General features: G+C 50.8%; 2 protein-coding genes across 9 annotated transcripts in view; both read right to left on the reverse strand.

The window, feature by feature from the left end:
• Window positions 1-433: 433 nt before the first annotated feature.
• On the reverse strand, window positions 434-7110 carry AAR2 (AAR2 splicing factor). Of its 2 annotated transcripts, none has more exons than XM_005435000.4 (3): window positions 6285-7107; window positions 4645-4874; window positions 434-1626 (listed from the first exon to the last, which is right to left on the reverse strand). In XM_005435000.4, exons 1-3 carry the CDS (start codon window positions 7039-7041, stop codon window positions 1459-1461), a joined length of 1155 nt encoding a protein of 384 aa, XP_005435057.3. In that variant the 5' UTR covers window positions 7042-7107; the 3' UTR covers window positions 434-1458. The 2 variants fall into 2 exon arrangements, with proteins under 2 accessions (XP_005435057.3, XP_055578242.1); XM_055722267.1 differs by lacking the exon at window positions 434-1626 and adding an exon at window positions 2580-3364 and having other exon boundaries at window positions 6285-7110.
• A 719-nt stretch (window positions 7111-7829) lies between these two features.
• EPB41L1 (erythrocyte membrane protein band 4.1 like 1) overlaps window positions 7830-17232 on the reverse strand; it is a 62817-nt gene continuing 53414 nt past the window's right edge. For 4 of the 7 annotated variants that reach the window (XM_055722265.1, XM_055722263.1, XM_055722261.1 and 1 more), the window contains 7 exons: window positions 16069-16155; window positions 15570-15650; window positions 15315-15377; window positions 14305-14400; window positions 13219-13299; window positions 12194-12310; window positions 7830-10944 (listed from right to left, as the gene is read on the reverse strand). In XM_055722265.1, coding sequence (XP_055578240.1) covers window positions 10936-10944; window positions 12194-12310; window positions 13219-13299; window positions 14305-14400; window positions 15315-15377; window positions 15570-15650; window positions 16069-16155 — 534 coding nt within the window. In that variant the 3' untranslated portion in view covers window positions 7830-10935. Of the gene's footprint in view, window positions 10945-12193; window positions 12311-13218; window positions 13300-14304; window positions 14401-15314; window positions 15378-15544; window positions 15651-16068; window positions 16156-17232 lie in introns of those variants that run through there. The other 3 variants (XM_055722262.1, XM_055722264.1, XM_055722266.1) reach the window with 3 other exon arrangements.

Raw genomic sequence — 17232 nt, forward strand, 5'->3', positions numbered from 1 at the left:
ACAAACCACTGTACAAAAGACCTCTAGGGTCTTCAGGACAAGAAAGCATGGTAAGAAAGACTTAAGAACAAAACACTTGCCTAAGGGCCTGTGCTCAATACGGAGTCTGTTTAAACTGGACAAACCAAGCCACTGGAGTAATGGAGCGCAGAGCCCTTGAGGAAAGGGAGGAAACAGCACTGAGCAGCAGACAGGGCTTCTGACAGCCGATTCCCGTGGCAAGTTCCAGATTATCTGGAAACACCACATCACATACCTTCTTCCCAGAACACACTGAGCTTCCTGCCGTGCCATGTACCATTTCACTTGGATGTCACAGATACCACTGTGGTGTTACTTCTGAGGACACTGAACATTCCAATAAGAAAGAGAGGGCAGTGTCACTGTACTGTAAACTTTGGCTAAATAACTAAAAACCACATTCATACAAAAGTTTTCTGTAGACAAGGTTCTCGAGATTTATTTTGAGCTATAAAAGACTAAAAACCAGCATTATCTTGTTAGACATGCATACAAATTCCTGAAGGACTCTAACAGCCAAGAGAGTAACAAGCAAGTGGTAGGACTAAGTCCCTGTGCAGCTCTGAACAAGCACTACAAGTTTTCTTAGAGCTTACTCATGGGAAATGGGGAGGAAGAAGAGACTGCCACCAGTGAAAATACTATTTCCAATTATAACAAAACAGAGGATCCAGTTCATGTGGAAGTCTGACCTTTAATCTTACGCTGGCTCTCTTCTTTAAGACCTGGGTGACTGCTGCCCAATAATTCTATTTCTTGTTAGCAAACGGTTAACTTTCTTTTACGTCAGGCTAAACAGAGTGTCAGCAGTAAATACAAAAGGCTTTAACAGAATGGGAGGAATAAGATACCTCAGGATTAGGGGCATGAAATGGGAGGAGTTTTGCTGTGGCTTTGAGTCCTCCTCCACAACAGATTATTGCAATAAATTACAGTGACCAGCAGAAGCATCCAACACAGTTTTGAAACAGCTGTGCTTACACCCCTGTAATGCAGGAGGTCACAGCCTGGGTTTGGGCTGTCAAAAGCTGCAGTGACCAGTCATGTGGGCTTACACTCCTCGCTCAGGAAGCATCAAATCAGAGCAGCAAAGGCTTCAAGTGTAAACCACAGATGCTCTCCAAACAGGGGTCACCTCCAGCCCAGGAGGACAGAAGGGACCAGGGATCTAGAGGTGAGCAGAGTACAGAACGAGGAGATGCTGCAGAAGAGCTAGGGGAAAAAAACCCAGGTGTCCAAAGCAGCCATATGACAAACTCCTCCAATAATTCTGGTCTTCTCACAAAGTTAGGAATCTTCCTGGGTTTTCCACATCTGCTTCTACAGCAGAAAGCAGAGACAACTTCAGAAACAGACTTTAGGAATCTGGCATGGTTGGAAAAGATATGGAGAAAGAGTGACTTTAAAAAGCTGTTTGTTTCCAAGCAAGCATTGTGCTTAGTCCACCTGCACACCCTCAGGAAGTTCTACCACTATGGGAGCACAATCATCAGGCTCGGCCTCAAAGTCCCATTTAAATTTCTTTGTTAGGTGAGCCTTGAATTTTTCAGCCTTCTTCCTTAGGGTCCCATCAACAGCAGCACTGCACGTGAAGGAAAAAAACACCTAAAAGAAAAGAGCAGAGGTCAGTAAAAACTCAGCCATGGCACAAGCTGTGCGTCTCTTTCCTACAGAGGTGTCATCAACCAGGAAACGTTTCAGGTTAGGCCGCTGGTAAGGGATCTACCACCCTGGAAACCCTCCAGCTTTGGGGCTATGTAAACAAAGCCTACACACTTCTCCTCTCACCCCACAGCCAAGACAGACATCCTGCCTTCACTCCACTGAGTCGGCGTTAGAAATATTTGCACTAAGGTAATAACTTTGTTAATATGTACTATGGAATTCCGAAATACGTGAAGTGTAAACAGAGAAAAATGTCTAAGCAGAAGGAAAAAAAAAACCCCAACAAAAAAAGGACTGTCAGTTTTCATTTGCCACAAAGCCGATTTTACAGCATGTGTCCAAAAGGCCAACAGGTAATTATATCCATCTTTTTCATGGTTGCATGGACCAGGAGATCCCTCAAAGTATTTTGGTAATATGGTAACACCAACACCTTAGGATACAGAGGAAACTTACTAAAATGACCTTGAAGGTAAGAGACAAATGGGAGCTCTCTGGAAAAGATCCAGTTACCCCCAGCACAGCCATTCCCTTGAACACAGGGCACTGAAATCTGGACTAACCTTTAAGGGTGGCTCCCCTCCATCACCTAAACACACAGAGATCCATTAACTTTTCACAAAATGTACAGCTTCTGTTAGCACTTTGGAGTTAAAGCACCTGTATATCAACAAACAAGGCTCAGCCACAGAGTCCATCTCTCATCAGCCTGCTTCTGCTCCTCTTCAGAACTTGTGATCCAGAATTCATTTCCACAGGAAGAAACTTGTATTTCAAAGGCCAAAAAAAATGACTGCACAATGGAAGTGAAGGGAAAGCACTCCAGGGGAAAAAGCAGGCGCTAACTTGGGAGAGACTTACTGACAGCTGGATAAAACACTGACAATGAGAAGCAAAGTTCATTGCTTTATAATCATTTGCCTTTTCCTTGTTCATTCTACCATGAAACTGTCTCTTTATAACAGAATTCTAACACAGCAAGGCTGCTATTAAAAAAAAAGATTATACTTCCCACTTCTCCTCAATGAATTTCACATTAAATTAGTAATTTAATCAATTTTTTTTTCTTTAAGCATTGTTAGGGCTGCATATTCAATGGAGGTTATGCGTGCCTTGGATCAAACTCCAAAAATAAAGTTGCTGCATTCAAAGCTGAGCAAAAGCTAACAGAGATAATACACTCCCCCCACACACACCGTTTTGTACCTGCCCACACCCAGTCAAGACAATGTTAAGTCTGATGGCTGTGTACCTAAACTGACTGGGTAAGGTAAGTCCCAGAGGTTCCCTGGCACTATTTCAGCACATCAGGGAAATCCCACAGGAACAGAGAAAAGAGCTTTTAGCAAGGAGAGGCTCAGTTCAACCGTAAGACAAATTTCTTCTTTGTTACTAGGAATGTGGTGACTCTTGCTAGGGCTTAACAGTTATCGCTGAAGACAGCACAGCCACCTAAAGGCATTGGCTTCTTAAGTCAAAAACACAGACTGATGAATTCCAAGGGCATACAAGACTCAGGTATCCAAAAAGGAAAGATAACCATCAAGGCGGGGTGCTCCCAAAATTCCCATCAGATGGAAAGAAGGGCCATTTGACACATTCATTGTACTGCTGTAAATTGGCACTTGCAAAGTGTTGCTCTGCAAGCGTGCTGCAAATAGAGGTAGGCTCTCCAGTCCTGTAATGACGAAAAAAACCCAGCAACTAAAATGAAGATTTAAAAAAATTGAGACTTTTATGAATCCAAATTCCAGAAAAGAGAAGAAAGTGATTTTGTTAAAATTTGTTAAAAGCAATGCTTCCCATAAAATTTTACCCAGCAAACTAAAAACAAACACCTCCACCCTCCCCAAATCTACAGCAAGAACTTGGGAGTTACAAGCAGAGAAATGTAACCACTCCCTGAGAATGGAGAAGATACTACCAATTTGCATCAAGCACCTGCAACATAACTTAATACTGGTTTTGCTGGGATTAAGTTTCCACTGCTGAGCATCACCAGTGTATCTGGTTTGGGCCTTTTTTTTTTTTTTTTTTAAACCAAGTTTTGCTTAGTCTGTTTGCTGAAATGTTAGCATGGTTACAATCAGTGGGAGTAACTGGTTTCACTAGTGCTGAACTACAGATTTGCCTATGCCTGTCTCAGTAGGAGCAGTGTTTTCTGCAGTATGGATTAACCATAAATTCCCTCTGCGTAACAACTTATTATAGGAAGTCTTCAGCTTTGCTTAAGGCTAACAGGAATGGAAAAGCTTCTTAAATACTACCAATGCCCTAAGCTCAATAAGGTTTCACTGCAACTTCCCGGCACACTAAGCGTACTATTCAAGCTGACCAAAAATCAGCATCATCAGTCTCTTATGCCAAAGTTTTGGGGTTTTTATTTACAGGATGAATGGTGATTGGGAGAAAATAAACAAATATTATCTTGCACTTTCTCAGCCTCTTTTACAGCTGTACAGCTTTATGTAGTCAAAGGCCTCAAAAAATTTTAGAAAAAGTATGCCAGTACAGTTCAGTCACATTAGATGTACTACTCCAGAACTCTAGGACTCATGCCAGTGTAGCAGGCTACTTTCAGCACTACTTGCAAGGAAAACATAACAAAAAAGACATAGTCCTCATTCTCTGTTACAGCCATCTTCAATAGCCTTTCTTCTTGTTGCCTCACTTTTCTGGCCTCTTTGCATGCAGACTAACTCAATTTTATACTGCATTAGACTCTTCTAGGCATAGCTGGAACAGGTCACACTCTGAGATAACAAGCAAATGGCATTTCTTTGTAACTAACACAGGGAAAAAGTAAAAGAAAAAAACAAGCTTAGATACGTGCTTAGTCTCGCTATCTCCCATGCAGCTCAACAGTAACTTAATTCCTTTTGCAGCTTCTCCTAAAATATTGCTCAAATACGGCCTCTCCTCCCACTCCCATTTTTCAAGAGATAGTTGCAAACATACCTGTAAGGTGCTGGTTAAAAAGTTGTCCTGGGAGACAATATCCACAAAAAAGTCAGCTGGGATTTCATTGAGCTGGTGATACAGCACAGAAATTAGGTTGATGTAAAGGTCTTGATACTTCCCTATGGCATCTTCAGATCGGCACAGGATGTTTAACAGCCTTTTCCAGTGCTCAAATGCATCATATACATTCCCAATCAGGAAACAGATGAAAGCAAACTGCAACTCAGCTGTGCATATTCAGCAAAGGAAAACAAAACAAAACACACATAAGACTGAAAACATATCCAAGGTATGTGTCCTCTCAAAAATGCTGCAAATGACTGCATAGAATTCCAGGTTTGCCTTTTGCACACGCATTCTGCCCTTCCAGTGATTCTGCTAACAGCAAGCAATACTCTGAACACTATTTCCTAATGCTCTGCTCTCCAGCTGGATAAAATGCAAAGGATCATCAGGTAGGTCCACCTGTAACTGTAATTAGTCTGCCTGTAAAATCACTCCCCAAAGATGATAAACAGCCACCTGAGGCCTTCCACCGTCATCCATGTTCTCAAAATGATACCCAAATAAGAAATCAGACATTGCTGTTATTCTGCAAGCATTCAGTCCACCTGTGCCTGGATTTCCAGAGCCACACAGGAGTGCAAATGCTACCGCCCTTGAACGCAAGGGCTGTGGGAACACTGGGAGAGGTGAGCAGTACATTAATAGATGTTTTTATCTTGTTGAATTAAGAGCCAGGGTTCACCTCACTGGACGCTTAGCATCAGGTACTTTGCCAGAATGATGGCATCGTCATTTCCTATGATAATTCATTCCTTGTATATCCTAGAACTGTCTTTGTTAATTTCAATAAAGAATAAATTTTACAACATTAATGCAGGGAAAATGGAAGAAAGGAAAACCAAAGGCAATACAATTTCAAACCTCAGCAGCCTCAAGGCTCTAGCTCAGCTGGGTTCCCAAGTCCTCCCTCCAACCTGCCACAAACACAACCACACTCCAGGACCTCCATAGATTTCATATTTATCCATACCACAAGTTGTCAGAAAAGGCTAGTGGGTAACTCAGACCTGCGACTGGGAGCCACAGCCCTTGGGCTGGCAAAGCCCAAATTCTGCCACAGAGTCACCAGCAGCACATAGCTGAGCTCCAGCCAGGGAAAGGACCAGCTACTGCCGTGGGAGCTGCCTGCTGGGAGGCCCAATACCACCTCACTACCCGAAAGGGAACGAGAATCTGAAAATCGTGATGTTCAGCCCACTCAATGCTCCCAGGGCTCCATAAGCGAGAACTCTGGATGACAGAGCTTAACAGGCTGGTGCCAGATGACAGGCCCCCTCTACACAACCTGCGGCCACTTGTAATTGCTACTTTTGACTGAATTTGAGGCGACCTGGGCTGCAAGAGCAGCACCCTGGAGCGAGAGAGGCAGATGTGACAGGCTGGTGTTCGGTGTCCGGAGCCAAAGGGCCCTGCAGCTGCTAAAACCCCACAGACATCCGAGCGGCAGCCCAGAGAGCTGCCGAGGGCGCAGGGCACACGGAGCAGGGGCGGGTTTCGTCCCGGGGCTCTCCCTTCGCAGAGAAATGACTTCATTCTCCACGGGGGCGGTGCGGGGCGACGGCGGTACTCACCGAGCAGCTCCAGAGCCTGGCCGGCGTACCGCTGGCGGATCACCCTCTCTAGGGCGTAGCTGAGGTCCATGCTGTGCCTGGTTATCTCCTCCGGAGTAGCTCCGTCGGGGTACGTCTGCTTCGGCAGCTCCGTGAACCTGATCTCGGTGCCGGCCCTGGGCTCCATGCGGGGCAGCCGCGCCAGCCCCTCGGCGTAGCTGCGGCACTCGGCGTCAAAGCGGGGCCGGCGCTGCTCCGCCCGCTCGCTGGCGTGCCGCCCCGCCGCCACCGGCAGCACCTCCGAGAAGGCGCAGATCCGCCCGCTCTCCGGTTGCAGCCGCTCCACCGCCGCCTCGCTGATGTAGCTGGTGAGGGAGACCCACTTCCTCAGGGTCTCGTACGGGTAGGGCCCGAGGAACCGGTCCATCTCCTGCAGGTTCTCCGCCAAGGCCTCGGCCTCGCCCGCGGCCGGCGCCGCCAGCCCCACTGCCTCGCTGCAGGTGTCCCAGCGCAGCACCCGCCGCTCCCGCCGCTGCAGGCTGAGGAAGCAGCCGGTACGCGGGCCCGTCTCCCGGCTGCCGCCCGCCCGCCCCGCGCTGCAGTGCAGGAAGTGGATGCCCGGCGGGATCATCTTGACGCCGCGGAACCGGGGCCCCACGGTCCAGGCGCTGTAGTCGATGCCGAACTCGGCTCCCTCGGGCAAGCCCAACACCACGACCGCGGCGCCCTCGAAGAAGAGCTGCCGGGCCAGCTCGGGCTCCAGCCGCGGGCCCGCCATGGGCAGCGCAGGCCGCTCCCACCGGCCCGGAACCGCCGCGCCGCCGCCGCCGAGCCCGCACGGTCCGCTCTGGAAAGCGCCCGGGCGCACGGCCGCTCCGGGCACATTCGTTCCGGGGGCACAGCCCTTCCGGGCCGTTCCGAGCGGTGCCGGGCCCCGCACTGCAGGAGGTCCCGCCCGCGGCCCGCAGTTCCCGCTCAGCCCCGGATCCCGAGGCCCAGCCCCGGCTGTCCTTCCCCTGGGCCCCCCGCGGCCGGCGGCTGCTCCCCTTAGCCTCAGTGTCCCCCCGAGGCGGCCGCGCTGCCCCCGGCACCCCGCTGGCAGCCACTCCCCGAGGCCCTATCCTCCCAGCCGGGGATGAGAGCCCTGCCATGGGACAGGGGGACCAAAAGCCCTGCCATGGGACAAAGGGACCGAGAGCCCCGCAGCAGGACGGACGCATGGAGACCCTCTCAGCAGGAAAGACACAGCAGGCCCTGCAGCAGGACAGATGCTCTCACAGCACCGCGTCCTCCCTTCTGGAACAGCCAGGTTCAGGGACAGCTGCCACCTCCTCTGTGTTTTGAGCATCCTGACAACCACCTCCAACTACCACACACTTGCATATGAGGGTCGCAGCCACCACATGAAGCCACTGCCAGCTCCACCAGCTGCAATACTTAGCCTGGCAGCATCTTCACTTTAGGCAGAGCAGAGTCCAGTATATCCGTGTGCAGAGACCCTGGCTGCAAGATTCCCCCTTCACTTGTCTGTCCCCTTGGTAGGAAAGAGTCCACTGAAGCCCCAAGCTGATTTAGCATCAAACACATTTATTTCACTTTCATTGAATACAAGAACAGTGAGCACACACGCATACACCACCAAGCACTTAAAAGGAGTATGACTGAAGGGGGGAGAGGGAGAACAAAGGAAGAGAAAAGGAAAGTTAGTGAAGGAACAACAGAGGCATTGCAGTTGGTTGGTAAGGTGCTTCTCAAATAAAAATAAATATTATTGTTACTGTTATTATTACTCAGGCAATCGCAGGCCAGGTTTGGAATGAATTTGTGGGATCAGGTAAAAACAGGCACTCGGGTCTCCCACCCCTTTCAACAGAAAGGCCCCTGGAAGAAAACAAGCAGTGATCAGCTGTCTGAAACGGAGGCAAGGTGATGAGCAGGCTGGGGGAGCTGAGCCCACAGGGGCCTCAGTTGTTGCTGAGCAGCAGAAACCCACACCTCCCCAGGCAAACAAGCAGTGAGCTTTTTTCTTTCCTTTTTTTTCTTTTTTTTTTTCTTTTTTTTTTTTTTTTTAAGTTTTTTAAACACCACCACCCATCAAACACACTGCGGAAGCCAGGGACTGGATCTGCTCACTCCAAACGGAACTCATTTCAGTCCAAGCGCACATCAAGTCTAACTCTGTAAGGCCACTGATTTTAACAGTAACCATCAAATTTATAACTGTACACAATGTCAAAAGCAAGTATCTAGTTTCATAGTAGCTTCTGGTAGGTTGTAAAGGCATCAAAGCCAGGTGGGCTCCTCCAAGTATGAAACACACTATGTGCTGATGAACACCAGCACCATGTGCAGACCACAACTCCTCCACCACCACCTCTCTCTGAAAGTGCCACTGCTGATTACAGCTGGTTTGGGTGAATTGAAAAAAGGAAAGAGAGAAAATTAGCCTCTTTGCAACTGCCTTAACTCTTTTTTGGTTGGGGGCCTAGTCTTTAAAAGTAGCTGAAGGCGCTTGGATGTAAGCTGGGGAGATGCTCACGACCTGGCAGCACTGGTGCCAGCCAGCAGCTCTGTCTGCTTCCCGAGCAGCCTGTGCTCATGCCTTTTATGCTTGCAGAAGAAACCTCTCTGCCAGAAGAACAGACTTTACGGAGCCGTACTAGCAAGCAACTGGTGCACCCTGGCTGCCAGGGAGCAGGCTTTCTCCTGGGACATCAAAGGCAGTGAGCGGGGTCTGCCCACAACATCCTCACGGTACAGGCTCTCCTGCTCGCTGTCATCCTCCGAGCCGTTGCAGGACCTGACAAAACACACCTATTTCTGGGCACAGTCTGTGTGAGGGGTGGGAGACTAAAGGCAAAATGGTGCAGAATTGTGGGCCCTTCTGTTTCCACAGGAGCCAGAGATGATTCCAAGAAGGAAACCCATTTATTTCCTTTCCTTTCTGATTTTGGTTCCAGGTCTACCCTAACTGCCTGGTTCACAGTGTACGAGGCCCTGGGCTTGGCCCAAGATCCCCTTCCAAAGGCAGCTGTAGAGGAAGCCTGTGGCTAAATGCTGAGCTGGGATGAGCCGGGGGAAAGCAGCTCCACTGACACCTCCTCAACATGCACCTTCTTATGCAGAGGGCCTGGGCTCTCTGGTCCAGCCTGGCATGCTGGGGATGCTCTGCAGTGATGGAGACAGCACAGTCTCTCCACTGCCCACCCCTAGGCAGGCTGGTGGAAGGACTGCCATCGCTGTCACCAGCCCACAGTGCCTCAGGCAGCCCTTACCATCACAACCCAGGCAGTGGGGCAGGCAGGGCTGAAACAACCCCTCTGCCTTCAACCCTGCTACAAAGCTCAAGTAACTTCATTACTGGGATCCAGAAACAAAGCAAACCCACTCCAACCACCAGCACAGTTCAGTGGGCTGGAAAGGAGCAATGGGTGCAACCTTGCAGCTGCCACCTTGCTCCCAGCTGACTCACATGGCTCTGGCTAGGGACTGGGGAGATGATTCTGCCTGCAGCTGCCAGAGCTGCAGCCTCAACCTCCTTCCCTGCCCCTCCAAGTCCACCACTGACCTTCCAAATCCAACCACCATACACTGCAGATCAGCTGGTGGGACATCTCCCATCTCTTGCCCTCTCCCCTTTCCCTCGCAAACAGCAGTGGCTGAAACCTTCCCCATTCTCTTCTTGCGGGAGTGAGAGTCCCATGTGTGATCTAAGAGTCTCAAAATACACCCACCATAGTCAATCAAAGAGTTAATAATTTAAAAATGTTGTCAAATTTACCAGTACTGTTGAATTATTTCAGTATTGTTCCCTCCCTCCCCCCTTGTTATATATATATAATAATATACATAACTTAAATGCACATCCATATGAAACCCCTACAGGCTGCTTTTTTATAAATGAGAAACCATATACGTATCATTTGTTTTGTTTGAAATGAAATCCATTCTTAAATAACCTTCAGAGAACAAGAGGCTGGACAAGTGCACAGAGAAGAAGATAAGAAAGGGAAGGGGAGAGTTAACAGAACCCCAAAAGATGCAAAAGAACCAGCATGGAATGAGGAGAAGGGCAAAACGACACTTGTGAATCGGAAAATAACTCTAAGGTAATAAATCCAATGTTTTTCTCTCTTCTTTCAGAGTGGGGAATGGTTTTGCTTCTGCTTGTGGGTTTTTATTTCAGTTTGCTTATTTCTTGCTTTGTTGCAAAGCAGTTTTCCTTTCCATTCAGTGTGCAACAAATGATCTCATGATTGTGTATCCTTTAATGTAACATGCAAGATGGTGGCTTATTGTATTATTAACAATATTACTGTTATTATTAGGATTTTTTAAATCTTATTTTATCACCAATCCAGTAAATTCTTCAATTTATCTGCAAAGGGTTGGCTTTGTTTGTTGGTGTTGTTGTTTGCTATTCATTTCCAGCATATAGCAGCAGTGCAAGGATGCATTTTGTTTCCTGTTTTTATATATATATATATATATGTATGTATGTATGTATATATATATATAATATATTTGCTATTCCTTTTTTAAAAATTTTTGTCTCTCGCCATGAACATTGCAGCCAGGATGTCTATGTCTTGCTGACAAATCCAGCATGAAGGCTCCTTCTCCGCTGTTCTACGGGTTTGAATACAGATGCCGACTTCTGTGAACTTGTTGGTCAGGATTCCTGTACAAGGCAGATGGAAATGACCAGTCACGGGGTGCTGATTTCTTTGGCTATAAAAGGGTTCCTCTTCATAGGAGGGCACCGGACAGTAAATCTGCAAACACTTGGGGCCACAGTTTGCACTTAATTATCAGTACCTCTGGTAATTAGCGGGCACTCTTAATTCACTGGGCTGGTGTTGGAGCGTGGGGGAGATAACAGCGAGTCACCACTCCCTTACTGTAAGCCATTCAGTTAAAACTGGGTGGCTCCCTAAGTGATGCAGAAGTGTCTGGGCTTGCTTGTTTGTACTGTTCGATAGGAGGTAAGATTAGGCAGATGCAAGAGCCTCTTCTGACCTTTCAAGGAGCTGGTCACTTTTCCAGGCTTAAAAGCTGCCAGTCAAAATCTTCATATGATAAAGAAACATGAAATCCCATTTCCAAAGAGGCCTCTCGAAACACACCTGCAGCCTGGCTGGTGACAGAGCTCCTCAAACATTTTTCAGCAGTGAAGCTGCCTTTCAGAAGTTCCCCCTCTCCTTTCCACTATGCTCCTCTGTCCCTCAGCTGCTCTGACACAGAGGTCTGTCAGGCTGTGCCACCACCAAGGAGCTGCAGCAACGCAGCTGATGGGTGACCATCAGAGTCAGAGCAGGGGGCTAAAAGTGGAGTAGGACTCCTCAAGCCAGCTTTGCCTTTAGGAAAAATGTCTGGGGCTGGGACTGCTTTGGGGCATCTGCAGGGAGGTGCAAACCTTGTGTGCTGCTGCCTCCACCTGCATGTGTATAAAAAGACAGCCTGGGGACCTGAATGGGACTAAAGAACACCACCACCACTCTTTTTTTTTTTTTTTTTTCCCCACAAACGCTTGTCTGATACTTTGGACCGGCTTTGCAGAACCTGTAGCCAAGTTTCTTGGCCTGTCCACAAAACTGGTATGATCTCTTTCCCTCCCCACCCCAGGGGGACAAGCAGGTCCTTTCTTCTTTACATGCAAATGACTCTGACCCCTCTGCTGAGCAGGACAGCAAGGTGACATCTGCAGAACTGCTTCTGGTGGCATGGCACCGGCTTTCTAAGCACAACCAGGTAGCCATGCCAGGAGCCACCATAGCGCTGGAAGTGCTGGCGGGAGCTGCCACTCTTAGTGCTGAGGAGCAGCAACGCCAACCAGCATGTGCAGCTGGTGGGGGTCCAAGACACTTGCCCAGTTACATCCAGCCCTTACACAGCAGGTATAAATCACACCTGGTGACTTCTCCACCTACCTGAGGCTTCTTGTCCCTTTCCTCTGGAGAAGGTTCTGTTTCTCTGTATACCACAGCTTTGGTTACCAGCATGTCAGGATGCTGTAGTTTTGCCTCTTTGATTGCTAAAGCCAGTGCCTAGAAACCAGAAGGATGAAGGCATTTATCATCACTTCCCTGACATGTAGTGCATTGCTGTCAACCAGTGAGAACCTGCAGACAGAAAGCAGCTGGAGCCATGTGGGATTCCAGGAGGACACGGATGCAGAGGTTCAAAGCTGAACCTACAGTAGCCTGGCAGAAGAGGCTGGAGTCCACCGCTGATCAGGGATTTGTACACCACTGGGATGCCTCATGCACTGCCTTTCTTTTGCTGTTTTTTTTCTGAAGGGATGTGCTATGTCCCAGGTTCCCTACTGAAACCCAAGCAAAGTAACAGCAGCACTTTTCCTTGCAGCAAAACCCTAGAAGAATCTACAATAGTAATCTAATTAGATTTATTATTATGGTCTTAAAAGATCTAAATTTTTTTTGAGCCTTTTAAATATTTTAGCACTTTGACTTTTCTTCTTAAGCAACAAATCTCAAAGGGTTAGGCACAGGAAAATGACCCTATAGTCTTAGAGATTTGTGTCAGTCTGTTACTTCACCAAAAGAGTTTGTCATTTTTTGTTCCTCCATCATGGAGGCAGGTGCAAAACACCATCACTTGGAGTGAGTCAACCTGTAGTGAGACTGTGCTGGAAAGAGAGGAAGAACCTGGGTCACTTTGGAGTATTCCAACAGAGAAAGGGCAACTAGAAATGCGTTTTAAGGAAATAAAAAGCTGATCCCATCACTGGGCTCTGTGCTGAGATGTAACCTTCACCGCTGCTTCACTGCTGCAGTGGGCGCTGATGGGAGCTGGGCAGAGCTGATAGATTGGGGGCCTCAAGGGTCAGTTTTTGGAGAGAAGGAGTAAACAGGTAAAAGCCAGAACTAGAAGCATGCAGTGCTGCAGCCAAGGGCAGCCAGAGCTGGGCAAAGCCAGGGCATCCTGCTCCTACCTGGTCCTGGTCCACATCTTCATCTCCTGTGATAATGATGCGCTTCTCTATTCGGGTCTCGGAAAACCCTCCTTTCACAGTCTGCACAACAAGAAGGAAAAGCACTCACCCACAGCTGTCTGACAGGCCAGCTCCTGGGGAACGTAGCTCAGCCCACAGGAGGAGGGACAATGCCAGCATCACCTTAGGAACTCCCCCCATAATTTAGTGTATCTCCCAACACCCTTGACTTGGTGCACGGTTAGAACCGGCAAGGCACAGCTGCTCGCAGGTGGGGAGGAAAGGAAAAGGGCCAGGTGGCAAGTACTGAGCAGCCCTCCTTCCTGCTCAAGTCCCTCACTGAGCTTCTGCTTTCATTTATGTGCACTTAATTTGGGAATGAAACGGCCATGGGTAAGGTCCTCTGATGCAGTCTCATCTCCTTTGTTTTCTACCATCACTCCCCCTTGCCTGCACCACTCCGGCTCTAATGAACCCGATACAGCCCATGCTAACAAGGTTCCTGTAGGTGACACAAGGCAAGGTGCTCCAGCACCAGTGCTGTGGGTTCTTGGGCCAGGGGGACCAGTCATCTGGCTCTAGGTACATCTGGGAACACTCACCCAGTTGCACGGGCAGGGGCTTGCATGCATGCTGCTGGCAGCCCAAACTGGGGTCCCTTCCACCCCTGCAGTGGGCTTCAAGAGGTCAGCGACACTGCGTGCTGCTCTCCCCTCGCCCCAACGACTCCCTGCCCTCCTGCTCTACCAGTGAGCAGAGGTGGGCACAGTACGTATTCACTGTCCCCGTGGGTGGCACGCAGGTGACGAACAGCCGGTGCCTGGCTGTCCACGCCTGCAGCCCCTGCAGTCAGGCCTGGCTGGATGGGACAGGCAGCGCCGTGGGGCTGAATGGAGCATGGGGTGCTCAGAGCTGGCCATGGGGCGCTGCGCTGGCTTGCCGTCCCCCACAGGACAGCATGCACTTTTTCCATCTGTAAGGAGGAGAGGGGCATTTTCTGCTGTATGAAACACAATATAAATCCACCCATCCTCAAATGCCTTACATCAGGACCCCCCTGGCTGCCCTCTTTGGAGCTGCTCTTACCTTGGTAACGTGGGTAGTGGTAGAAGTGGAGAGGGTTTCCGCAGTGGCACTGAATATGCTGGTGAGCACCTCCTTCCCAGTGGAGCCACTGGTGATCTGCAGGACAGACAGCATCAGCATCAGCGGGGCAGCCACGGGGGAGCCCTCAGTGCCAGCTCCCAAAGAGCTGGGACCTTCCCACCGGGATGTACCCACTCAGCCAAGCACAGGAGGTCAGACAGCGGCAAAGGGGGAAAAAACCCAAAAAGATACTGCACTGTGCTTCCAACTGGATGTAGCTGGGGGGCGGGGGGGCAGAGAGAGGTTTCCACAGAGCTGCAAGAAAGGGCCTCTGCAGCAGGGAGATGATTTCATGGCTGCATTTTGCTCATCCCCATCCATCCTCAGGGCCACCCTAAGTGCAGAGCTCTCAGGCCGCCTCTAGCTCTGTCTGTCCTGCTCTGCGTGGCAAGGGCTGGGAAGGCTACGCTGGTGCCCCAGCCACGCAGCACCAGGTACGTTCTCCCTGCTGCACAAAGTGATGAGCCTGGGGCAGCGCATGGTGTTTGGCCAGGCTTGACTCCATCGAAATGAGGCAGCTGAGTAGGTAAACACTTTACACAGTAAGGCCTGCTGCTGGGCAGGGCTGCTGATCGCCATCACCTCCACTGGGAGTCAGAAGACTGTGTGGCCTTGGGTGTCCTGCCTGGCTAAAGGTATCTCAGCCCACTGTGAGACTTCACCAGGGACTGGGCTATTTTTTAGGGATCATCCTCCTCCAGCAGCTGCTCAAGATGTGTATCTGGCACAGGAGAAAGGCCACGGGCAGGGCGTCCCCTGCCATCTCACTCTCCAACCTTCTGAGCATCCTTCTGCTCTTCCTAGTACCAACACACCAGCTGAGGGTACCAGCACTGGGAACATGGGAGGGGGCCCTGTGGGACCAACCCCAGGCTGCCCCAGTCCCACAGGGATGCCTTCCTCCCTCCCCACCACTCTGCCTGGTTGGTGGTGCCACATCCCCCACTCACCGGTGAGAGGGAGCGAAGGTCTGTCGTGGGAACAGCCCCCTTCCCAGCCCTGGTGCTGTGATCCTGAAAGAAGAGCAGATGGGCATGTTGGCTTGGACGTAACACGGGGGCAAACACGGCAGGTCACCCTCCGCAGACATCCACGGTGGGGCAGGGTCCCCCCCCAGCACAGCTGGCCCCAGTTGCCCTCACTGGAGCAGAGGGACTGCAAGGGACAGCGGCTCCCCCACCTCTTGTGGGGCCAGCCCCGCTTACTGAGGTCGCCAGTGCTGTCTCTGCCGTGCCAGTGTGAGCAGTGGCTGTGGTGTCCCTGTTGCCCGGGGTGCCTTCTTCCACCTGCCAGGGCAAAGGAAACCTGGTGAGCCAGGAGGTGCCAGGGAGGGGGTGACACTTGCAGGGATGGTGCGGCTGTTCTGGCTGCCAGAGGAAGCCAGTGAGGGCCACGACGCTGCATGTATGGTGGATGTCACCCTCTGCAGACATCTCCATGTGCCAGTGCTGCCCAGCGGCATGGTGGATGGGGCCAGGGACACACACAGAATCTCTCTGGGTGGCCTTTGGTTTGATGTTTTGGGGACTCCAGCGTGACAAGGGCGAGCAGAGACCCCCGTCTCCCCCACTCAGCCACCTGCCTTCCCAGGGCTACTGCCCAAGGACAGGTTTTGCTGGACTGAGGCATGGCAGAGCCATTGGGGAGCAGGGCCACAGGAGGACAGAGCCACCAGGTCACCTGGGCTGTGTCTGTGGTGCTGACCTGCTGGGGAGCAGAGTCATCTGCTTCGGGCTTCTTCATGCCCAGCCCCAGGCTGACGGTCACAGCATCTGTTTTCGGGGCTGATGACTGCAGAAGAAACACAGCAAGTCAGGCACTGGGGCACGATGCCAACAGCCTCGAGTGCTCCTTGTGCGCCGACCCCCACAAGCAGAGCATCCCTGCCCCACTCTGCAAGTGCCACACATGTATGATGTCATGTCAAGCCCTGCCTGGGCAAAGAGCAGAGGCCAGGCTGCTGCCCTGGGCAGACGGCCACCACGCAAAGTGCCCTGTGTGACTGACATGCCCCACATCAGACCTGATGCTCTGTCCCTGGGGTGAAAACCCAGGGAAATCCCAGGGATTTTTTGGATAGACTTCTTACAGACACCATGGGTTAGGTCAAATTGGTCTTCAAAAGGCAAGTGAGACGCACCAAATCCATTTCACTCATGCCCCACAGCAGGTTTGTGACCTGCACCAGCTGCCGGTGGCTGTGGTTACACCCAGGGCATCAGAACCTCAGGGGAATGGAGACAGGCTTCCAGCGCTCCCCCACTACAGGAAACCAGAGCTGCCGATGGCTCTGGCACAGGGACGTGGGATGTGGGATGCTTAGCCAGTGTTCAGCGCTCCCGAGCCAACGGCCTCCCCTGCCCAGCACAGCCACGGGGCACTGCAGAGCTGATCACCCCTGCCCATGGCCACACTGGGACCCAGGAGCCCACGGCATCAGATACTCCGCACAAGGGTTTCCAGGCTGGCTCAGAAAAAGCTCCCTCTCCTTCTGCAGCTTTTTCCTGGCTCCAGGTCTGGACTTACCCTGGCAGCTCCAGGCAGCACTGGGGACTTACCTGCCAGGGCTGGAGGGCTGCCCCGATGCTGAGCGGGCAGGAGATGGCCCTGGCCTGATGCAGAGGCAAGGCTACGTTTCGGCTGTGCTGGAGCTGGCTCTAGCCTCCTCTCCCTGTAGCGTTCACTCAACTTCCACGCATGCCGCATGCATTTTTCTTAGCCCCGTTATAAGCACTCCTGGCAGAGGAGTGACCCTCCACAAGCTTTGGAGCAGCTCCCAAAGCTACTCTGTAAATCCCTCCCAGCCCTGGCATGACTGGAGATGTTAGTTGGCAGCACATTTCACTACACAAACTGGTCACTGACTTC

Source organism: Falco cherrug, chromosome 10 (genome assembly GCF_023634085.1).
Source record: "Falco cherrug isolate bFalChe1 chromosome 10, bFalChe1.pri, whole genome shotgun sequence".
In the NCBI taxonomy this organism is placed as follows: Eukaryota; Metazoa; Chordata; class Aves; order Falconiformes; family Falconidae; genus Falco; species Falco cherrug.

Coding starts and splice junctions, on each gene's coding strand:
- AAR2 (XM_005435000.4), bottom strand. CDS start 7,041: ATGGCGGGCCCGCGGCTGGAGCCCGAGCTGGCCCGGCAGCTCTTCTTC. Junction 4,875..6,284: donor CCAGGCTCTGGAGCTGCTCG/GTGAGTACCGCC, acceptor GAATATGCACAG/CTGAGTTGCAGTTTGCTTTC. Junction 1,627..4,644: donor TTTTAACCAGCACCTTACAG/GTATGTTTGCAA, acceptor CTTTTCTTTTAG/GTGTTTTTTTCCTTCACGTG.